General features: G+C 36.3%; 6 protein-coding genes and 1 pseudogene across 6 annotated transcripts; 3 read left to right on the top strand and 4 right to left on the bottom strand.

The window, feature by feature from the left end:
* Positions 4,640-6,496, top strand: LOC104753311. The gene has a single exon (XM_010475582.1). The coding sequence runs from the start codon at positions 4,640-4,642 to the stop codon at positions 6,494-6,496; it is 1,857 nt and encodes a 618-aa protein (XP_010473884.1).
* LOC104753310 (putative uncharacterized protein DDB_G0290521) lies at positions 10,800-11,495 on the bottom strand. The gene has a single exon (XM_010475581.1). It carries the CDS (start codon positions 11,493-11,495, stop codon positions 10,800-10,802), a length of 696 nt encoding a protein of 231 aa, XP_010473883.1.
* Positions 12,178-13,293, top strand: LOC104753309. The gene has a single exon (XM_010475580.1). The coding sequence runs from the start codon at positions 12,178-12,180 to the stop codon at positions 13,291-13,293; it is 1,116 nt and encodes a 371-aa protein (XP_010473882.1).
* LOC104749596 (vesicle-associated membrane protein 725-like) lies at positions 14,814-16,422 on the top strand. The gene is made up of 5 exons (XM_010471261.2): positions 14,814-15,003; positions 15,272-15,413; positions 15,506-15,626; positions 15,774-15,836; positions 15,948-16,422. Exons 1-5 carry the CDS (start codon positions 14,814-14,816, stop codon positions 16,092-16,094), a joined length of 663 nt encoding a protein of 220 aa, XP_010469563.1. The 3' UTR covers positions 16,095-16,422.
* LOC104749595 (receptor-like protein 12) lies at positions 16,621-19,627 on the bottom strand. Its single transcript, XM_010471260.2, has one exon. The coding sequence runs from the start codon at positions 18,012-18,014 to the stop codon at positions 16,737-16,739; it is 1,278 nt and encodes a 425-aa protein (XP_010469562.1). The 5' UTR covers positions 18,015-19,627; the 3' UTR covers positions 16,621-16,736.
* LOC104753308 (leucine-rich repeat receptor-like protein kinase PXC2) lies at positions 18,039-19,503 on the bottom strand. Its single transcript, XM_010475579.1, has 2 exons — positions 18,177-19,503; positions 18,039-18,091 (listed from the first exon to the last, which is right to left on the bottom strand). The coding sequence occupies exons 1-2, from the start codon at positions 19,501-19,503 to the stop codon at positions 18,039-18,041; spliced, it is 1,380 nt and encodes a 459-aa protein (XP_010473881.1).
* LOC104753307 lies at positions 21,120-23,936 on the bottom strand (annotated as a pseudogene).

Below are 24,664 nucleotides of genomic sequence, written 5' to 3'. Positions count from 1 at the left end.
TTGTTGTAGTGGTGACAACGTATACATATCTCTTTGGAGAAAACTTGCGGTCGATTCCCATGCCAAACTTTTAACCCTAAAAGATGAAACAGTTGTTGTCACTGCAACCCTATAAACCCACGGAAAGTTGGGCGTAAGTGTTTTGTTTTTAACGTCCTAACTTTCTATCCAATATTAATTGGTTAACGTTTTAGTTTCTAAAACTTAAGACCAATGTATATGGGACTATGAATGAATATAATGCTAACAATGGGCCATATGTATTCTTGACAATTTCAAAATTAGAGCATGGCTTGATAATTTCAAAATTAGAGCATGGTTAATACTGTTTAAGATTTGATGTTCTTCATTGTCAATTCAATAAACTGTGGAAAAGTAAATATTTTTTTAGTAACGTCCCATTATCGCCTGTAAATCCCAATAAATTAGCTTACATTTATATTCCAATCAGTTTCAATGTTTATTCATAAATTTATATTCCAATCTCTTATTTCTCTTCATCTAAAATTCTATATTGTCCCATTAATTTTAAACGGCCAAATTCTGCTACTATAATGGCTGACTGACTGGTCCCTTAATATGTATATTTCATGTAATTGTATTCTACTTCGTACTCAAATTATTGTTATGATTCGAGGAAAGTTCTAATGTCTTTGAAGCATTTTTCCTTTAGATCACGTAAATTATTTGCTCATTGCACAATTCATTTTTAAATCCCATTATCGCCTTTGAAATCCCAATAAATTAGCTTACATTTATATTAAAAAATCAATTTCAATGTTTAGTCATAAATTTATATTCCAATCTCTTATTTCTCTTTATCTAAAATTCTATATTGTCCCATTAATTTTAAACGGCCAAATTCTGCTATTATAATGGTTGACTGGCTGGTTCCTTAATATGTATATCTCATGTGATTGTATTCTACTTCATACTCAAATTATTGTTATGATTCGAGGAAAGTTCTAATGTATATGAAGCATTTTTCCTTTAGATCACGTAAATGATTTGCTCATTGCACAATTCATTTTTAAAGGAAAATGGAGGATTTAAGATCTCAGAGAAGGAACTAAAGTTTATGCTAGCATGTAAAGTAGTAGTCTGGACTGGTGGTTAGGTGGAGGAGAAAACCTTTACGGAATGACCAAAAAATCAAATAAAATTTTTAGTTACTCTTATTTCTTCTTTAAGCTTTTTTTGTATTTCCATATTGAGTAAGGTGTAATAATATTTTCTGTTTTATCTCAATGAGTTCTAAAGGTTAATTACGGTATGGAGACACTATGAGCCTATGTGCATGTACACTAAGACATATTCATATAGTCAAAACAATGCAACTTAGCCTAAGATATATATCACACAACGGTATAATTGTGTTAGAAAATGAATTGTTGAGTTTAAAATTAATTATACATTCGTTTATTTATATATTATTCAAACTTGGATATTTGTTAAGATTACTACGGATAGGAATACCTAAATCTTAAAATAGATGATCAGATCTCTATTATATATGTCTAAGGAAAACATTAGAAGAAACAACATTAGACGAGGTGATTTGTAATTGATTTCAGTTAACTTGTGATATGAGACTTCAATTTCAACATTCTCTTATGTCTTCACGTCACAACAAAATAAAGATGATGAGGATTTGCCTTAAACAATGTCGAAGTGAATAAAATCACCAAAAGGCGATCTTTATTTTATTTTAGTTTTGGTTTAAAGCCACTGAATAGGCTTTGAAGTTTAAAGGATTCGTATCATTTTCCTTCTTGTGTAGACAAGACAAAAAAGGTGCTTTTGATGTGAGGGGTTACCAACAGTTAAAAGGGAAATAAATCACACATTATTTGAATCTTAGGATGAAAAATCTGCAACATTAAGGAATATCATATTTATTTTATAACTCTAAACTTCATCATCTTAAATAAAAGATTACTCATGGGATAAATTAAAAACTCAAAAATGATGGTAGATCTCAGCTATTTCTGTTAGGCCACAACGGAAATAATGTCCAAACAAGTTATTTTCATAGTTTGAAAGTGACATGTATTAATATGACTATATGAGTATATAATCTTTAGTTGACAAATTACGTCTTGACCAACAGAAAATACAAAGACGATGATCATTTGCCCATACAGCTTACATCAAGCATGTTACTATTAATATGACTATATGAGTATATAATCTTTAGTTGACAAATTATGTCTTGACCCAACAGAAAATACGAAGACGATGATCATTTGCCCATACAGCTTACATCAAGCATGTTACTATTCTTGAAGTTGTATAAATATTGATTGACCATTTTAATGTTCAATATCATTTCAATGTTTACAAAACATTACATAAATTATCTATTTTGTAATCACAAAATTCGCCATAAGTGTATTGCAAAATGGTTACATGGCAAAACAACATGTTCTAAAAGAGAACTAGTCTAAGTTTTTAAACATTTTATTATTCAAAAAAGTAAACATAATTAAGAAAATCCATTATACATGAGGTGTAGTTTAATTACTTATGGATACATACTTTTCCCCAAAAATTTATATCATTTTTATCAATAAAAAAAATCCAATTAAGAAAGCAAAATACATAAAGATGAAAATCTAACAGTTAAAAAATTGCCAATGGAACAAATATGAAGATAACCCCTGCTCTAGTTACAAATATTACAATGACAATATGGCTTAAAACAACAAAATAATTATATATGGCTTATATTTTTTTTTACGCGGTGCCTTTAACTTTTGTCTTTCTTTGATCTTTTGTTCAGACATAGTGTAGTAGACTCTCTTCCTGGTCAGTTCTTTAAAACGAAGTAATGAAAAATTTAGCATATTAGCAGGAACGTTTTTAAGAAAAGTAACAAAAGGAATTGTGAGTTGTTACTATTCATGTTCATGTGGACATTTAAATTGCTTACATACGATTTTTTTTTTCTTTTTTTTTCTTTGGTGTGTTATGAAAAATTTCACGTGGCTTGAGTTCTAGAAACTCTCAGAAAATTTTCAAATATATATTAGTAGATTGCGTGACAGTTATTATACGTATATATTATAAAAAAAATACGACTAATTACATTTCTTTCAGTGTCATGGTTGGTGACGCCTCACTCTCAGCCGAGTTCCAGTTTTGGTCTTCCTTAAACTGAATCCACAGTCAACAATTGATTTGCATGTTTCTGGTCAACACATAATATTACTGTACATTCCCACGTAACTAGGTTTCATTGTTATTACTCTTTCTTTCATAAACAATGCGAGTCGGTTCCGTTTAAGGAAAAAAAAAGTACAAGGAATAAATTATTTTTCTTACAAAATGTATTATTTTCCTAAAAAATATGTGGCATTGCAATCCACTTGCTCTATGAATAAAAAACTACAAACTTGATATTCGATATATTTTATTTTTGTGTGGTAAAATATCTACGTATTGGTCATAATCTTTAATTAGAAGACATGAAGGGATTACGTCATCTTTAATATGTAATCATCAAAATTGTTTAACAAAGGCATTTACCAGATTATAGTTAGGGTAAATCAATACAATAATTCTATAAAAATATGTTAAGTAAATAAATATTAAATAGTTTAACATTTTATAAGAAAATAAAAATGGTTAAATATGCATAATATAGACATCTCTTTTACACGGAAGAAAAAAGGTTAAACATATTTAAACAATGATCATGACATAATAAATGCACAGCGTTACATATATGTAACTAGGTGGTAAAATGGTCTTCATTTTTTACGTGTTTCAAAGTTCATATGGGGAGTATTAATCATAGCACTACAAGAAAACAATACGTTTTCCTACCAAATTTCCTACAAAAATTTTCGTAGGACTATTTTCCTTCAGAAATCTTTCTGCTTTTTGACGAATAAAAAATTGTCGAAGAAAATAAGAAAAAAAATTCTTACGGAAAAAGAGAAGAGAAATGAGAAGAATATTTATTTCGAAAATCCGTCGGAAAACAAATTCGAAGGAAAAAGTGAAGGAAACTCGATACGTTATTGAAAGTAAAACAGGAGAAGGAATTCGGAAGGAAATTTTATTCTCATTTTCCTACGAGAATCGCTACGAAGGAAAAGTTGAAAGCAATCGGAAGGAATATAGAGGGATTATAGGCCGAAGGAATATAAAAGGAAATATTCCTTCGGGTTTCCTACCAAACTTATTATTCGAAAGAAGATTCGTATAATAGTTGTTTAGATAAACAAGCCAAAACAAAACCAAATGGGCAATCAATCAATCGGAAAGATTCGAAGTTGTTTTTCTATATAAGACAGCCATTGCCTATCTTAAATCCCAGACAACAAAAACATTTATAGCTCTGGCCTATCTATTATTTCAAAAACAAGATTTTTCTTCTACGATTTAAACTTTTTCTTTAAATATTTACAGAAAAATAAATAATTTTCGCACGTGGTTGGACAAAGAAAGATGTTATCCGAATGGGATGCTTACGAGGGAATATGCAGCTGGACTCACCGAATTTATGAACGTCGCTATGAATCAGGATAGCTGCTTAAGAAGTGGTATGATATTATGCCCATGTCCATCTTATAATAATAATATCTTCATTGACAAAGATTTAGTCTGGCGACATATTTATAGTCTTGGAATTATGTCGAGTTACAAAGTTTGGTTTTATCATGGAGAAACTGATGCTTATCACGTGGGTAGTACAAGTGAAAATGTGCCTGAAAGGGTAGAAGAATCTAGATTGGAAGAAGGAGGTGTAGGAACGGTTCAAATGGTTCATGATGCACATAGAGAACTTATGCAAGAATTTATAGAACCTGCAAATATAGTAGAAGAACCAAATTTAGAAGTCAAAAGATTCTACGATATGCTAGATGCATCGAAGAGTCATTTATATGAAGGTTGTAAGGAAGGACATTCTCCTTTATACGCTGCAACTAGGATGATGAATATAAAGACGGATTATAACTTGGCAGAAAATTGTGTAGATGCTTGGGCAGATTTTGTTAAAGATATTTTACCCGAAGACAACATCTCACCAGCTTCGTATAATGAAATTGAGAAGCTTGTTTCTGGTCTTGGTTTGCCATATCAGATGATCGATGTTTGTATCGAAAACTGTATGATTTATTGGCAATCAGACGCAGAGTATTTAGCTTGTCGATTTTGTGGAAAACCCCGGTTTCAAAATACAAGTGGGAGGTCCCGAGTAGCGTTTAAGCATATGTGGTATTTGCCATTGGCCGATCGGTTGAAAAGGTTATATCAAGCAGAGCGGACAGCTGCAGCTATGAGATGGCACCATGAGCATTCAATTGATGGCGAGATCGCGCATCCCTCAGATGCAGAGGCATGGAAACATTTTCAGAGAATTTTTCCAAGTTTTGCGGAAGAAAGTAGGAATGTCTACCTTGGACTATGTACAGATGGTTTTAACCCTTTTGGGAAACATGGACGCCAATATTCTTTATGGCCATTGATTCTCAAATCTTACAATTTGCCTCTGTCTTTGTGCATGAAGAGAGAGTTTCTATTTCTGTCTATCCTTGTTCCTGGTCCAGAACACCCAAAGAGATCTCTTGATGTCTTCTTACAACCTTTGATTCATGAGTTACAAGTTCTATGGGAGCACGGAGTTCAAGCCTATGATGTATCCTGGCAGCAAAATTTTATGATGCGTGCGGTGCTTATGTGGACTTTTAGAGATTTTCCAGCTTACGGAATGTTATCTGGATGGACAACGCATGGGCGATTATCATGCCCATACTGTCAGGATAATACAGATGCATTTCAGTTAAAACATGGAACAAAGACCTGTTGGTTTGATTGTCATAGACGTTTCCTACCACGGTCGCATCCTTATCGTCGTAACAAAAAAAGTTTTAAGAAAAACCATGTAGTTTCTAATGGTCCCCCACCTGAGTTAGATGGGGAAAATCTATTGATGCAGCTTAGGGATTTTGGCGCAGAGAAGAAGACATATTGCGGGGGTAGTGTGCATAATCCAGTAGACGGGTATGGAGAATTTCATAATTGGCACAAACATAGTATCTTCGGGGTGTTGCCTTATTGGAAAAATCTCTTGTTGAGACACAATCTAGATGTCATGCACGTTAAGAAAAATGTGTTCGATAACTTGATGAATACGGTTTTAAATGTCCCAGGGAAGACAAAAGACAATATCAAATCGATATTAGACTTGCCTTCAATATGCAATCGGCCTCATTTACATGTCTTATCAAGTGGAAGAGGTCCAATCCCTAGATTCAGATTAGATGGAGATGCTAAGGATGCATTATTTAGGTGGATTGTCCGAAAGGTTAAGTTCCCTGACGGGTACGCTTCCAACTTACGAAATTATGTTGATAACCAAGAAGGTCGATTATCAGGGATGAAAAGTCATGATTGTCATGTGTTTATGCAACGATTACTACCATTTGCATTTGTAAATCTCCTCCCCAAAAACGAACATGAAGCTATTGCATGTAACCTTTATTGACAGGATGTTTGTATGATTGGTTTTTATAAAACAATAAATAATAATATCTTTCTATGAAATACGCATAATGCAGGTATTAGTGCTTTTTTCAGAGACCTATGTACAAGATCACTAACGCCAGCTGGTATCAGGCAATTAGCTGACAACATACCAGTTCTAATATGTAATCTTGAAAAGATATTTCCACCCTCTTTTTTCGATGTGATGGAGCATCTTCCAATACATCTTCCTAGAGAGGCAGAATTGGGGGGACCTGTGCAGTATAGGTGGATGTACCCATTCGAAAGATTCATGTTTCACTTGAAAAAGAAGGTGAAAAATTTAAGCAAAGTGGAAGGTTCTATTATTGCTCAAAGCATCAACGAAGAAAGATCTAACTTTTCTGCCCATTACTTTTCCCCAAGTGTTCAAACAAAGAGCCGAAAACCCAGCCGTTACGATGACGGTGGAGAAAAACCACATTACATAACCCAAGTTCCAGATATATTTTCACAAATTGGGCGGTTAAGCGGGAAACCAACTAAGAGGTGGCTTACGGAAGTTGAAGTTAAACACTTGCATACCTACATTTTGTTGAATTGTGAGGAACTATGGCCATATGAGAGGTATAGTTTAGTTATGTAAATTTTTGTATTTAATATTGTTTGATTATAAGTATTTATTTGTTTTTTAAACTTGTATATCCAGGATTTATATGGACCAGTTGCGAACATCTTCTCCACATTACGATGAGGAAACACTTGCCACAAAAAAACAGAATGAGTTTGTACAATGGATGAAATTCTATGTGAGCATTTTGGAATATTTAGTTTTTTATTTTTTAATAACATGAAAATAATGGACGAATTTTGAAACAGGTGCACACATGCAACAATAAAGGTGAGCGATTACATACCTGGTTAGAAGAGTTGGTAGATGGTCCATTGTCGCTTGCTCAAAGTTCACCGACATACTACACACGTGGATATGCATTCAAAGTGTTCCGAGAGAGAGAGAACAGAACAACGATCAATTCCGAAATTAGCACGCAAGCCGGTAATGTAATATATTATGGTGTTCTTCAGGAGATATTGGAGGTTGAGTTCCCAGGAGTTATTAATTTGAAATGCATAGTTTTCATGTGTGATTGGTATGATCCATGTAATGGGAGGGGAGTATGTGTAGATAAATTTGGTGTTACTGCAGTAAGAACATCAAGAGTACTTGATAGATATGACCCTTTCATCCTCGCATCACAAGGTGACCAAGTATGTTACATCCCCTATCCTCGCATTACCAAAAACAAGATTCATGGGTTACTGTTACGCAAATAAGCCCAAGAGGAAGAGTACACGGAGTTATAGAAAATGGACCTATGCAACAAACATATGTTGGGAGCATCTCTTCTGTTGAACTTAATCATGACGATCCAACAACAGGAGCATCTCTCGAAGGAATCTTGAAGGATATCTTAGAAGGAACTTTGAGTGAAAATGTGAAGGAAAATAGAATGAAATGTGTAGAAGGAAAAACAGATGCGTAGGAAAATTATAGGAAAATAGTGGAAGAGAAGCCGAAGGAAACGCTTTCCTTCGCATGTAAGGAAGGAAATTTGACAAAACTGCCCTCCCCTTTTTTTCTTTTTTCCTACGAATTTTTCTTCTAAAGTATTTTCGTAGGAAACTTGAAAGATAATTCCTTCCAAATTCTCATTAATATCTGTTTCCTTCGGGTTATTTCCTCTTAATATTTTTGTAGGAAAACGGTCAAAAAACATTGTTTCCTACCAAATCTCTACGTTTTTGCTAGTAGGAAAACGTATTGTTTTCTTGTAGTGTAGTTAGACTTTTCTCAAATATCCTCAAATTAGGCTCAAACTAATATTCACGTTACTATTTTCTTTGTATCCTCAAATTAGGATCTAGTTAGCTGTAAATACAAATTTTCTGGAAGATTACTCAGGTTATGTATTTATATATATATATATATATATATATATATATATATGCATCAACTTTTTGTCACCTGCTTTGACATTCACGTAATAATCTTATCTTCGATGATTATTCACCTAATTCAAACAATAAACACGAGGCGTTTGTTATATACTCTTTATCATATACCGATATCTAGTACTACAAAATAACTAGTTATGTTTAATTTCTTTATTCAAAATAATAAGTCTTCGTCTATTTCACAAATAGTATCATTTTAGAGAAAATTGTTTGTTTCACAAAGAATGTCATTATATATTTTCAATTTGCATTTTAATGCTAAATTTTCTTTTTTACCCTTAAATTAAAAGGTTTTTTCATTGAATTTAAATCATTAACTATTTATTAAATAAATACAAACATATATAGTTTAAACTTTTCTTAATTTGTGTTAAATATCACTACAAGAAAATGTGAGATTACCGACTACAAAAACAGTCACTAAACAGTCGCAAACTACTTAGTAACAACTGATTACCGACTGACATACGTAGTCGCTAAACAGAGCATCGCTAAAATAATCAGTCGCTAAAGAGTCGTCAATGAGTTACTATTTGGCGACTGATAATATTGATCGCTATTCCCTCGCCAAACAGTCGCTAAATTTAGCGACTGAATTGCAACGCTTGAGCGAATTTTTTGGTTACTCATTTGCGACTGTTTTGGTTACTTATTTGTTTATGTTTCGGTGCCTATTTTTGTACTATTTAATTATCAATTTATCATGTTTTTTTTAAAATCCGATTGAATTGAATTATTTTATTTTGTAATAAGAAAACAGATTATCAAAACTATAACTAAAACATTACAAACATTAAATTAAACAAAGACATAAGTTTCACCATAAATAAGTTTCAACATACATAAGTTCTAGAAAACATCCATCACGAGTACAAGTACAACCACTACAAAAGTTTTTAAGATCATGAGGGAAGGAACCTAACTTTGAACATCAACAGGATCGAGGTCATTGGTTTGAGACTCGAGGAAGGCGACATAGTTTGGGTTAGTCTTGAGGAAGCTCACCAAGCGTTTGATCTCTGCTTGTTGCTCAGATGCAACCCGTAAAGCCTCAGCTTCAACCCAAGATTCCTCAGCTTCACGCTCTACTTGTAGAGCTGCTTGTTGCTCTATTTTGCGGTTAGCTTCTTCAAGCTGTTTTTGCAGGCTTGTGAAAGAAGAAGAGCTTCCAGGGAACTTCCGCTTGTCGTTGACGTAACTCCCTAGGCTTCCAACTCCAAAGTATGTTCCTCTATCGCTTATGAAAGTAGACTGCATAAACAAAATAGAGAGAAAAAGTTAACATAATTACTGAACAATGAAAAACTTAATACCTTATTAGTCTAGAAGCAAATTACCTGAAGAAAGAGCTCATCATCCTCCTCGTGAGAAAGCTCTGATCGACGTGAAGTACCATCAGAAGACTCGTCATTATCCAGAGCAGCCAACTTTTCTTCCCATTTTTTCTTATATGCCTCATGAACTGCTTGCGCTTTCTTATCCACAAAAGTACCATCTTTTTTGGTATGAGTCCTGAAGAAAACTTCAGGAATAGTTGGCGGTCTCCCCAATTCCACTTCCTGAAATGTTAAACAATGAAAACGTTAGTAACCATCTGATGTAATTAATTAAACAATGAAACGGTTAACTCACCATCTCGTGTTCTATTTGTAAGTAAGACTTCGGCCCTGATACATGCTTGTGAGGGCCAAGACCATTACGGTCAGACATTCGAGCTGCTGAAGTTGTTGCACTCTTTGCCATGGCTTCTTATGTGTTCCAATAGTCACACATTTCTTTCCAAATAGTTTTCTCAATCCAGATCGGTTTCACTTGATCTCGCTGAGCTGCTGCCTTGGAAACCATGTCTTTCATACGGTTTTGAAAAATGGCATAGAACTTTTCTTGAACCACAATGGTTAGTGAGGGATCCCAGGTGTGTGTTTTCTACAAAAGAAGACTAGGGTTAGTGATCAAAAAACCAAAAAAAAAACTAAAAATGAAAAATCAAATTGCAGTCGTGTAGAGGTTTACGGTGAATTCCAAGAAGTATCTTTCTCTTTTTTCATTAGAAACACAACCCCAACTGTAAAATGGCCCATCAAACTTGTGTGTAAACACTTTTGTAATCTTTCGGGTAAGTTTTGACTTGTCCTTACCAAACCTTCATAAACAAACAAATCGAAAGTAAAATTCTAATCAAACAAACCTTCAAACAGAAACAAATCAAGAGTACAAAATTCTTAACATTCCTAAACACAAACAAACCTAAAAATTCTAATCAATCTAATAAAAATTATAATCAGTCTAATCAACTAAAAATTAACATCTTACCAAGTGGTTCCACGCTCTAATGTGGGAGAGAGGACAATGGTATACAACTCACGGCCTGGCTGGACAAGCATGTCATGTAATTGGGCGAGTACATCAGCTGGGAGACTTGATTGCCTTAAACCGTCATCCTCAGAACCTGCTTCGTCTTCCTCATGTGAGTTTTGCGCTTGAGAACTGTGATGCGATGCAGAGGCTGGTCGAGGTTGAGAAGATGGTGGACGATGATTTGAGACGTGAGGAGACTCTCGACGTAGATTCGAGACTTGAGGAGACTCTCGACGTAGATTCGAGACTTGAGGAGACTGCCGAGGTTGATTCGTGACTGAAGGATGAGGAGACTCTCGAAGTTCTCCGGTGAATTCTGGTGTATTTGATGGAGAGGCGAGAGGTTGAACAAAAGAACGCCTGATTGGAGATTCGCTGGAAGGGGATGCTCCTCGAATTTGACTCGGGTTCTGGAACAGATTTGTCGGAGGTGGATAGTCTCTGTAAATAGGGGTAGGTCTCACTGGAGGATGGAGGATTGGGACAGGAATTCCCTGAGAATCAGTGTCTGGATCTCGCTGGTTCGCTGGCGTGAAGGCATACTTGCTGGGAAGATTAGAGGGTCTTCGATTCGGCGTTTGTGAGGTTCCAGAGGTTCGATTTGAGGGGTTTCTTCTTCCTCCTCCTCTTTTCTTTACTCCAGCCATCAAGGGTTTACGGTTTCTCGACTGAGAGGAATTTAGATCTAGGGTTTTGAGGTTTTCGTCTTAAACAATCGTCGTTTCGTCTCGAAGAAGAAGAAACAATTGAGAAAAAAATGAGGGATTAGTGTTTGTTCGAGGAAGAAATCAAATAAGAATTGGGCTTGGGCCGTTTTGTTACGGGCCAAAATTTGTTAAGGCCTAAATTAAACAAACCAGTCGCTAAATAGTAGCTTCTTAGTCGCAAGTTTTAGCGACTGTCAAATTGGTCTCGAAACTAGTCGCAAATTGGCGACTACATTGCGACATTATGCATCAGTCTCGAATTAGCGTCTATTTGACAACTGTTTTATTTTAGTAGTAAAACAATTGCAAATCAGTCGCTAAATTTAGCGATTGTGTTTTAAGTTGCAACTTGCAGTCGGCAATTCCATGTTTTTTTGTAGTGGTATTAGAAAGAAAAAAAAAAGGTTGAAAAACTGGTATGGTTAATTAGGATTTTTCTTACATGTTTCCTTTTTATTATTGGATTTGTTACGGTTTCATGTTATCCGATAGATATGATTTGTCTTAAAAGAAAAAACTAAACCTGATTTGTTTAGGCTAAGTTAGATATATATTCCCACTATTTCTCATAATCTCCTCCATATTTCGATTTCAACATACACTGAAACCCTAGCCACTCATGATGATCAAGAACGAAGAAAAGATGAGAGTAAGGATTGCCAAAGAGAGATCGGACTTACGTGACTTGAGTGCTGCTGCAATGAAGGCTACGTACAATACACGGAAGCCAGGCGAAGTCGAGCGATGCATCGATATGTTGAAGCACTTGAAGTCTCTGTCTCTTTCCGTGAAGGATATGGAACATTCTGAATCAATAGCTAAGCTGGAGGCTTTGAGAAGTCATAGGAACCCTAAGATCCGGGAGGCAGCGCAAGCCTTGTTTCATTCGTGGTTAAAGATAATCTACACCCAAGGAAGCGACAACTCTTTCCAAGCTACTCTCACCAAGGCTCGTCTAGAGAGGAAGAAGCATGTTCTAATAAGGTGTTCAACGTTGAAGAAGAGGGACGAACGGAGATCTATGTCTCGTGAAGCCACCACCATCTCGCTGTTGAAGAATAAAAAAGAAGAGAGTTATCAAACTCTTGAAGCGGTAGAAATTAAGAAAACGATCAAACTCTCGGAACTGAATAAGAAAGAAGATCAGAGATCATTGACTCGTGAGACAGAGAAGATTAAGAAAGAAGCAAGGAACGACGTTTTGGTGCTGAAACAGAAAGAGTATCATAAATCTGAGACTTGGGAAGAGAAATTTTTTAAGAAAGATACAAAGAATGATCTAAAGCAGCTCAACCTAAAGAGAAGATGTGTCGCTTTGGAGGATGGTACGGTGAAGAAGCCACGTGAAGATATTGCCTACGTACCAAATTCCGGTTCATTGACAAAGAAGACTACAACAGAAAAAGAGCTGAAGAACAAGAAAGTGGATGAGATGGTAAAGCTGTTCGAAGCAGCAAAGAAAGCTGCTGATGTGGCCAACGCTAAGGGCATTCTCTCGGGTAAACTAGAGGCCTCTCGCTGCATTGACGCACTAGAGTTACTCAAGAAAATCAATATCACTCCCAAACCTAAAGAGCCAAGGAGGATGATGGAAAAGCTTGAGGGACTTACAAAGCATAAAGACCGCAAAATTTGCCATGTGGCATCAGCCCTTCTTCACCTTTGGAGACAGAGGATCAGAGATCAAGAGTCTGTGACCAAGACGACGTTTCCTACCAACTCCCGTAAAGTTCGTTAGAAGAATCTGCAAAGATACGAAGATCATCATAGCTTTAAGAAAACAAAGTCTCTGATGGGTTCAAAAGGTTGTGTGAAATCATTGTGTCAGGAAAAGAAAAAGATGATATCCTTTGTTTGCGTGGTTGAGTTTCAAACAAGTATATTAGTGGATACCGGATGTTTTTCATCATCCCGGCAAGATGTAGGGTTCTACGTTGGAACCTGAACTCGTAAAATTCTCCATGTCTTTTACGTTTATTTGCTTTTGTTTTGTTACACTAACACACAAGTGATGGAGAGAGGAAGAAGTACTCAAGAACCAATGATGATGAATGTCTCCAAAACAAAACATTCACATATTACATATACACACAGTTCAGATTAAAACCTCACACGAGGGTTACGTTGGTTTAATGATGCTTTAATGTTCTGAGATAGTACCCCTAGCGAAGCTCCTTCTTCCCGTGTACCTCAAATATTCTACGTTCATATTTAATATTTTCCATGCACTAACAAAAAAGTGTTTTAAAACTATTTGTAATGGCTAAGAAAGCCCAGAGCATTTGTTCTTTTATGGAAATATAATCCAAACCGAATCGATTCTGAACTTCGGTTTCAATTTGACAAAATTGTTTTCACAAACAGACCCAAATTTTAATCATTTTCAAACCAAAGCAAACCGAACCAAATTTCTATTTTAGTCCAATTCCATTACATTTTCTAGAAACCGAAAAACCAAAATTTTCGAATTGTTTACATCCAAACCGATCACATGACATATAGGAAAAAGGTATTCGTTATGTGCTCCGTTTGGAGCATGCATGGGCTCAGCTAGCCTATATATATATATATATATATATATATATAATTCAACAGTATTTTGACCTCTATATATAGATTATAGATTTTGCTTATAATAGAAACAAACACATAGGTGTGGCGCAAACAATGAAGTTGTTTTAGTTAGGAAAAATTCGTACCTAAAACAGATAGTTCATTTCATATTAGTACAACGAATTTCAATAAATTTATAAGGAACAATTAGGTCTTAGTTAGTCAAAATCATGGATTCAAACTTTAAGCATCCATACTTGATTTTTTTTTTCGTGTTTTTTTTTTCTTTTCGTGAAGCATCCATACTTGATATATAAAGATGGTTACATATAAACAAATCTTAATAATTCTGATGTTTCATAGCAAAACTTACTTTAAAATCCAGGAACCTCATTAGATATTTATTACACTTCTTTTTATAAAGGTCCATTGAATTTACAACCTTTTTAGAAAATAGAAACATAAAATTTCAATTAATTAAATTACTAAATTACTGCATTAATTAAAACGTTACGTGGTCCCTAGATCTCTCTCTTCCATACATTTGGTTTCCCCTTCTATTTTGGATCTTTCTCACTTCGGTACACACAAAGCCAAACAAACAAAACTCTTCTCTCTTTCATTGACACAAATTCAAAACTCGAATTTGTGGTTGCGTTAGGGTTTTTTTTTTTTCCTTCTTCTTCGTTTGGATCACAAAAAGCAATGGGACAACAGAATTTGATATACAGCTTCGTGGCTCGTGGTACGGTGATCCTCGTCGAGTATACAGAATTCAAAGGGAATTTCACTTCCGTCGCTGCACAATGCCTCCAGAAGCTTCCTTCTTCGAATAACAAGTTTACATACAACTGCGATGGTCATACCTCCAATTACCTCGTCGTAAATGGCTTCAGTGAGTCTCTTCTTCGTCTCTATCTCTTCACATCACACGTCACAATTTAGTTTCCGTTTCGCTCTTTTGGTAGGCGTACTTTGGATCTATTCGCGTGTATAGAGTTATATGATCGTTCTGCTTCGGTTAATGTTTTATTTATTTATTTGGATCTCTGTTTTTTGGTGTTCTGATTTGGTTGAGCTTTTTATACATTATGATCAAATACTCAACTGATTTGTATTTTGTAATGGCGATTATCTCATATTTGTCTTTATTTGTGGTGTAGCATATTGTGTTGTGGCTGTTGAATCTGTTGGGAGGCAGATTCCAATGGCTTTCTTGGAGAGAGTCAAGGAGGATTTTAGCAAGAGATATGGTGGTGGTAAGGCTACCACTGCTAAAGCCAACAGCTTGAACAGAGAGTTTGGGTACTTTGTAGCACACGACCATCAGACATAAAAGTTTCTTCTTTTAGTCTCTGTGGATACGTTTTTTAAAATAAAGTTTGATGAACCTTCAGGTCTAAACTGAAGGAGCACATGCAGTACTGTGTGGATCATCCTGAAGAGATTAGTAAACTTGCCAAGGTTAAGGCTCAAGTTACAGAGGTGAAGGGTGTTATGATGGAGAACATCGAGAAGGTCTGATTAATTTGTGTATCCATGACAATCTAACGATTCTTTATCATTAATTTTGAGTATATTTTTCAATTCCTCTGCCATTTAAGGTACAAGTGACACGCTTCTGCGAAACTGACTTAGAGCTTTATGTAATTCATCCATTTGCAGGTCCTTGACCGTGGTGAGAAAATTGAGCTTCTAGTTGACAAAACTGAGGACCTTCGTTCACAGGTCACTACTTACCATTCACTCAAATGTGTCTGATCCTCTTCTTTTTTTTGATGAACATAAGCATGAAATGGCTGCCAAGTTCTAACGCTCTTATATTTCCAATTTCTACAGGCACAAGATTTCAGAACGCAAGGAACGAAACTGAAAAGAAAGATGTGGTATGACAACATGAAAATAAAGCTCATTGTCTTTGGTATCATCATGGCCTTGGTTCTCATCATCATCCTCTCGGTTTGTCCTGGCTTCAAGTGTACCTAAAACTTAAAAAGATTAAGAAGAATATGTTGCGAGATTACCAGCCCCATATTGCTCCGTTAAGCTGATTGGAACGTTTCCTGGTATATGCCCTTCCCTTTCGTTTTGTTAATGCAGTCTGTCTACATATCTTCATTCGATTTCGTTACGAAAAAGAAATACTGTTACTCTGTAGTACTGCGAAATCATCCTTTAGGTTGAATGTTTGGAAAGAGATGTAAGCTGTTGGGGGTTTGCTTATATATAGAGTAGGTCTTTGTCCTCATGGTGAATTTTTGTTTTTTTTTGTAATCTAAAATCTAATATTGAGTTTTTTTGCTGTTTCCTTCAATCGTATTATTATTTTACTTTTGTTGATGCTAACAAAATGGATGGAACGATGATTGTGAAAACAAACTAACACGGTATAAACCCTAATTAGATACTCATATGCCTGCCTCTGCCGTTTTTCTCATGAGATAAACTTAGATGTACATGTGAATATGACAACTGAGAAGTCACCATTCTTATTTCACAGAAAAAAAAAAAGGAAAGAAAACAAATATTAGATAAAGCTTACACAACAAACACAAGGAAATAGTTCAATACAAAACCAACACAACCACTTGACATACATTGAAGGATCAAACCCAAACTGAAACAGTCCTAACGGTTTATGCGCTTCTTCGGACCAATTATCTTTGCGAGCCACTCCGGCTTGTATAAGGAAATTAGTTGTGCTATTGCTAATCCAACCAACACTCCAGGTCCATATCCTATGGCCACTGCTTTCCAGCTCAACACTTGTTCCTCTTCCTCGTTTTCTTCTTTGGGCTGCTGTGTTGGTGGCGTATTACTCCCAAAGCAAGTCTCCTCCAATGGAAAACCACAAAGACCAGCATTCCCTTCAAAGGAGGATTCAGGTTGCCCCATGATCTGTGGCCCTTGTGGTATTTCTCCTGTGAGTTGGTTATGAGACACATTTATGTACTCCAAAAACGAGAGGCTCCCCAGTCCATTAGGAATAGTCCCTGAGAGTTGGTTTCTTGACATGTCTAGTGACTCGAGTTCCTTAAGATTGACCAAAGATAGAGGAATATGGCCTGTGAAGGCGTTATTCGATAAGTTGAGTGCAATCAACGCCTTCAAGAGACCAATGGTTTCAGGAATCTGACCTTCAAGCTTGTTACCAGAAAAATCAATGACGACATAAGAAGTAAGAACCCTTGATCGCTCCATAGATAGACCTTTGTATTGCAAATCTATTAAATCCATAAATCCATAGGTTCCTCCACCGTACAGGTCCTTCTGGTATATCAAATATAAACCCTCGTATTCATTCACAAAGTAACTTTGTGGCAAGCTTCCAGTAAATCTATTGTCAGCTATCTCAAATATTCGCAGATCAGGAAACCCGAGAGGACCTTGATGAGGACGAGATATTGGACCATAAAATTTGTTTGAGCGAAGGGAAAGGACTTGCAAATTCGGTAAAGCTTTGAGCCAGAACGGAAACGTGTCTTCAATTCTGTTGTTTCTGACGTTTAGAAACTTGAGAGATGAGCAATTTACAAGAGACCTTGGAAGCTTCCCTGTTAATTGATTATAGCTAACATCGAGTGTCCGTAGAGAAGCATCGGCACAGAGCGCGCCAGGGATACTTCCTTCCAGGTTGTTGTTCTGAAGATACACAAGTTCGAAATTACTCAAACATTGAGGAATTGGACCGCTTAACTTGTTGTCAGATAGATCAAGAAAAGCAAGAGAGCTTCTGTTGCAGATTGAAAGAGGTATCTCTCCCTCGAAACTATTAACCTCTGCTGAGAAGACGGTGATAGAGAGTGGTAGATCAGGAAGTAATCCTTCAAAACTGTTTCCATCCAAAATCAATGTCTGCACATATGAATTTACTAAAACTTCCGCCGAACCACTCAGGGAAACCATTGATTGAATTATCTGCAATATCTACTATGCTGAGACGAGGAAGGCTCCATAACCACTCAGGGATTTTCCCTTTGATTCTATTTTTGGATAAATCTAAAATCGTCAACTTCGGAAGGGTCTTCAAAATGTTTGGGAACTCTTTGATGCCACATCCCGACAAACCCAACGACTCGATGGTCAACGGGATGCTTGAATCTGACCTCAAACTGGCCTGAGATATACTGCTGCCCGAAATACCGAAATTCACCAAAGATTTGAGAGAAGATAAGAGGTTTAATTCAATCACGTAGCTGGTGTTTAGGAAAGAGAGGTCGAGCACCCTGAGGTTAATGAGCTTTGAGATAGGCTCTAGGATTTTTCCTTCAAATTGGTTAACCCCAATCAACATGACCTCGAGCCTGGATGAGGTTGAGGAGTTAGAAGAAACTTCAATAGAACCAAAGAGATGATTATCTCGCAAATCAAGAACTGATAAGAGAGGCAAAGTGAGGAGGTACGAAGGAATGGTCCCGGTGAATTGATTATATCCAAGTGCTAGAATGGAGAGCTTAGTTAGATTTTGTACAGGTGGGAAACTACCAGTGAACTTATTTAGGTCAAGGCGCAACTCAATTAACCGGGTCAAGTTACTAATTGTGGGGAAAATTCTACCAGAAAAGTCATTAGAGGTAAGAGTAAAGACCTCTAATTTGTTGAGATTGCCAAATTCGGAAGGGAGTGAGGAACTGAAGTTGTTGAAACCAAGATCAAGGTAACGAAGGTGGTGCAGCCCAAAGAGGCTATTGTTGGAATTCAGTTTTCCAGACAAGTGATTATAGGAAAGGTCTAAATAGGAGAGCTTGCTTAGGTTTCGGACAAGTGGAAAACTACCGATGAGCTCGTTATGGGAAAGGTCTAAATAGGAGAGCTTGCTTAGGTTTCGGACAAGTGGAAAACTACCGATGAGCTCGTTATGGGAAAGGTCTAAATAGGAGAGCTTGCTTAGGTTTCGGACAAGTGGAAAACTACAGGTGAGCTCGTTATGGGAAAGGTCTAAAATGGATAGCATGTTTAGGTTACTAAATGAGGAAGGAACTTGGCCACGGAAGCCATTAAAGGAAAGAGATAAAACCTCTAATTTGTCGAGATTGCCAAACTCGGAATGGAGTTTAGCGGAGGTGAATTTGTTTTGAGAGAGATCAAGATAACGGAGGTGATGAAACCCAAAGAGGCTACTGTTTGGCTTCAGAGTTCCACTGAGACAATCCCTGAGCTGTAGCTTCGTGACCGCACCCGTCAATTTATCGCACCATACTCCATTAAAAGAGTCATTGTGGTTGCAACCACGGGTGTCAAACTCGTTCATGAACTGCGTGAAGGCTTGAATCTTGTGGTGGTGACATGAAACAAGGCCAACAACAGGATTTTGTAAAGTATAGAAGCTTGAAGGGGAGACACAACAGAGTAAGAGCAGGAAGAGAAAATGCAAACGCGAAAGTGATTCCGACATGGTCGTCATCATGAAACCTTATTAAGAAGAATGCTTTTGGTTGAATAAAAGTGAGAGAGAAGATGGGTATAAATAAAGATATTTAGTTTTGCATTGGAGCACAACTTGACTTAGAAGAAGTTAAAGCTATGTGAAGTCTTTGTATTCTGGCTTAAAGAAAAGTTTTATAAATAAGAGCGACTCAAGTCATGAAGTGTAATCCACGTTAGTTTAAAATTTCTAACGTATAGCTTGTAAGTGGAATTAATCAGTTTGAAACTCCTCACATGTGTACAAATTACAGAAATATATTAACATAATGACAAACACATTGGATACGTTTGTCAGCTTGTGGAGAGACGTCTGTGGCTCTTATAGTGCTTTACAAAGAAGAAGTAGCAAATGGATCACGTTGAGATTTAGGTAATAAAAGATCGTTAAACCGAACAAGAAATGTTGTGCTAAGCAAAGGACTTAAATAACAACATGATGGGGATGCTATTTTCATATTTCTCTCTATCCAAATTGTCCATAGGAGGTTGAGCAAATTTACAGATACGTACATAAGGGGATGTGTAAAGATCCACTGCCACATATTCTGGAGTATAAGTTACCAATTGATATTGACCCTAGACGTGTCACAGACTCACAGACACGTACAGGTAACGTGTGAGTAAAGGTAAGGGACAGGGAGTTTCGAGGATTTTGTGGGCTGACTATTATAGCACGTAGTCTTTGGGCCTTTAAGTAAAATATTAAGAGCCTGAGAGGACAAAAGTTAACATGGCAAGATTTAAATTTTTGTATGGGAGACTGCTTCTATAAGTTTGATTTATTTATTGTGATCAAAACTGTATCCGGATTAACTATAAGTTTATAACCAATTAACTATGCATTTAATAATTAAGTTTTAAGTTTATATACATATAAGTTTTAAGTTTTAACTATTGAATTGTTTTTTCTTTTATGTGATACAACAGTTTGTGTCAAGGTGTTACACTTGTAAATACTGAGTATTTGGATTAGACATTCATCTATTAATACATTTTTCAACTTAGTTAATATATACAAAGTTTTATAGTCACCAACCATGAACCAACTCACCATCAATCATGGTACATACTACATACTGTATTTACGTTGGACGTTTTGAATGTTTCCAAAAGTAACCAAATACCATTTCATTTTACTTATTATTTACCATATTTTAAACTCATAAAATTTATCTAATCTCGTTTGTAAGATTATTTCATTAATCTGATCAGAATATAAGATAATATCATGATCAAACTCTTTCAAAGTAGAACCATTTGTCAGAATTAATCAAGCTGTTGGGGTTTGCATATATAGATTAGGTTTTGTGCTCGTGGACCTGGTTCTTTAATTTGTAATACAAATTCTAATGTTTGAGTGTCTGCTGTTTCATCAGTCCCCTTATTTTTTTTCTTTTCTTGGATTATACTAACTAAATGAATTAACCCACAATATATTTGTTACGATTATGTATATTATCTACCGTGTGAAAACAAATTAACACGGCGGATAAATCTCATTGTGTTGCAGCGACATTTTTCTTTTCTTTTTAACATCAAAATTTACTAATTAACTAGAATTGGTGTAACAAAGCACACGTAAAATTCACCATACTTACTATATAGAAATACAAAGAGAACAAAAACATCTAATAAAAAGAGGAAACTTCAATACAAGACCAACAACATCTTGACACATCCGCAAAATAAAACTAAAAACCGAGAAAGTCCTAACGGTTTCTGCGTTTATTCAGACAAATTATCTTGGCGAGCCACTCCGGCTTGTATGAAGCAATGACTTGTGTTACTACCAATCCAAGCAACACTCCAGATCCATACCCTATTGCCACTTCTTTCCAGTTCAAAACTTCTTCGTCTTCTTCTTTTTCGTCTTCCTGCTTATGGTGTTGCATCGGAGGTGAACTAGTGCTGAAGCAAGTTTCATCCAGAGGCAGACCACAAAGCCTTGCATTCCCTTCAAAAGAGGATTTAGATTGCCCAGTGATTTGTGCTCCTTGTGGTATTTGACCCTGGAGTTGGTTATGAGACACATTTATGTACTAGGCTCCCGAGTCCATTAGGAATAGTCCCTGACAGTTTGTTTCTTGACATGTCTAGTGACTCGAGCTCCTTAAGATTGGCCAAAGACAGAGGAATATGGCCTGTGAAGGCGTTGTTTGATAAGTTGAGTGCAATCAGTGCCTTCAAGAGACCAATGGATTCAGGAATCTGTCCTTCAAGTCTGTTCCCAGAAAAATCAATGGTGGCGTATGAAGTGAGGACCCTCTGTTGCTCCATGTGTAGACCTTTGTATTGCAAATCTATAGTATCCGTATAATCATAGCTGACTTCACCATATAGCTTCTCCTCGTATCCCATATATAAACCGCCATCTTGATTCATGGTGAGTGATGAGGCTTTCCAATTGACAAAGTAAGTTGGTGGTAAGCTTCCAGTAAACTTATTGTTAGCAATCTCAAATATCCGCAGCTCTGGAAAGCCAAGAGGACCTTGATGAGGAGGAGATATTGGACCATAAAATTTGTTTGAACGGAGGGTAAGGACTTGCAAATTCTGTGAAGCCTTGAGCCAGAAAGGAAACGTGTCTTTGATGTTGTTGTTATCAAGGCTTAGAAACCTTAGAGATGTACAATTTACAAGAGACCTTGGAAGCTTCCCTGTTAATCGATTGAAGCCAATGTCGAGTGTCCGTAGAGAGGCACCAGCATTGAACACGTGAGGAATACTTCCTTCCAAGTTGTTCTTCCTCAATTTCACAACTGCCAAATTACTCAGACATTGAGGAATTTGTCCGGTGAAGTTGTTGTAGGATAGATCAAGAGAAGCGAGAGACCTAATGTTGCAGATTGAAAGAGGTATCTCGCCTATGAAATTATTATAACTCGTAGAGAAGAGTTCCATAGAGAGTGGTAAATTAGGAAGTGGTCCTTCAAAATAGTTGAAATCTTGAAATAAAACATGCAGTGATGAATTTTTTAAGACTTCGGCTGAACCTTGGAAACCATTGAAATAATTATTTGTAATACTCAATGTTTCCAGACGAGGAAGGCTCCATAACCACTTAGGAATTTTTCCTTGGATTCTATTGTTGGATATATCTATATGCTTCAGCCTCTCAAGGGTCTTCAATATGTTTGGGAACTCGCTGATGTCACAGTATGACAAGAACAAGGATTCTAAGGTCAATGGGATATATGATTCTGAACTTAAACTGGCTTGAGATATACTGCTACCAGAAAAATCGAGTTTCACCAATGATTTAAGAGAAGATAAGAGGTTTAAGTCAATCTGGTCCTGGTATCTTGCGTTTTGGAAAGAAAGGTCGAGAAGTTTGAGGTTGGTGAGCTTTGAGATAGGCTCTAGGATTTTTCCTTCAAATTGGTTGTTCCCAAGGTGCAGATTTTCGAGCCTAGAGGATGAGATAGAGGAGTTAGAAACTTCAATAGAATGGGAAAGATGATTTTCACGAAGATCAAGAGTTGATAAGATTGGCAAAGTAAAGAGGTAAGAAGGAATGGTTCCAGTAAATTGATTATAGGAAAGTCCTATATAGAAGAGTTTAGTTAGATTTTGTACATATGGGAAAGTACCAGTGAGTTTGTTTTGGTCAAGGTACAAATCAGTTAACCCGGTTAGGTTACTAACTGTGGGAGGAACTTTGCCGAGGAAGTTATTAGTGGAAAGATCCAAAAACGCTAATTTTTTGAGCTTGCCAAATTCGGAAGGGACTGAGGAACTGAAGTTGTTGTAACTGAGATCAAGGTAACTTAGGTGGTGGAACTCAAAGAGGCTACTGTTGGGACTCAATTTTCCAGACAAGTAATTATAGGCAAGGTCTAAAGAGGAGAGCTTGCTTAGATTTCGTACAGGTGGAAAACTACCAGTGAGCTCGTTATCGTTAAGGTCCAAAACGGAAAGCATGCTTAGGTTACTAAATGAGGACGGAACTTGACCAAGGAAGCCACTAGAGTAAAGAAACAAGACCTCTAATTTGTTGAGATTGCCAAACTCGGAAGGGAGTGAAGTGGAGATGAAGTTGTTGTTAGAGAGATCAAGAAAACGAAGCTGATGAAACCGGAAGAGGCTACTGTTGGGCTTCAGAGTTCCACTGAGACAGGCTCTGAGTCGTAGCTTCGTGACCGCACCCGTCGACCTATCGCACCAGACGCTATTAGAGGGGTCACTATGGTTGCAACCACGGGTGTCAAACTCGTTCTTGAACTGCGTAAAGGCTTCAATTTGGTGGGGACGGCAAGAAACAAGACCATCAAGATTATTTAAAGTGGATAAAATTGAAGGGGAGACACAACAGAGAAAGATTAGCGAGATAAAAAAATGCAATTCTGACATGGTCGTCATGAAATATTCTTAAGAAGAAATATTTTGGTTTAAGAAAAGTGAGAGAGAAGTGATTGGTATAAATAAAGATATTTAGTATTGCATTTTAGCACAACTCGACTTAGAAGAAGTTAGAGCTATGACAGTGAAGTCTTCGTATTGGATCGACCTTGAAGAAAATAACCGCTAAATAGCTAACATGTGTTCATATTACAGAAATAAACGTATAGTCTGTAATTGGAATTAATCAGGTCAAAGCTCCTCACATGTGTTCATATTACACAAATAAACTAATTAATATAACGAAAAACACGTGGATACATTTGTCAGCTTGTGGATCGGAGACGTATATAGGTAGCTCTTATAGTGATTGATTTAAGAACTGTCATTGTTTTGTCTTGTTTGTGTATCGGTAAAGTGATCACGTTGTGGTTTAGGTAACAAAAGATCGCTATAAACGGAACAAAAAAACGTTATGCTAAGCAAAATAATTAAATAAAAACATGATCGAGATGATTTTTTTTCTTTTCAGATTTCTTTATCAAAATTCTCCAACTACAGGAGGATAAACACATTTACCGCAAATTTTGGAGCATAAGTTACTTACCGATTGATATTTGACCATAGACGTGTCACACACGTACCGTGTGAGTAAGGTAAGGAGTGGGAGTTTCGAGGATTTTGTGTTCAGTTTTGTGGGCTGACTTGACTGGTGACTTATGGCATAGTCTACGGGCCTCTTTAAGCTATTCAAGAAAATATTAAGACAAGACAAAACTTCTAATTAAGAG

The sequence above is a fragment of the Camelina sativa genome, chromosome 16 (assembly GCF_000633955.1).
Source record: "Camelina sativa cultivar DH55 chromosome 16, Cs, whole genome shotgun sequence".
NCBI lineage: Eukaryota > Viridiplantae > Streptophyta > Magnoliopsida > Brassicales > Brassicaceae > Camelina > Camelina sativa.
Note: the sequence above shows the minus strand (reverse complement) of the source record. Positions and strands in the feature narration are given on the sequence as shown.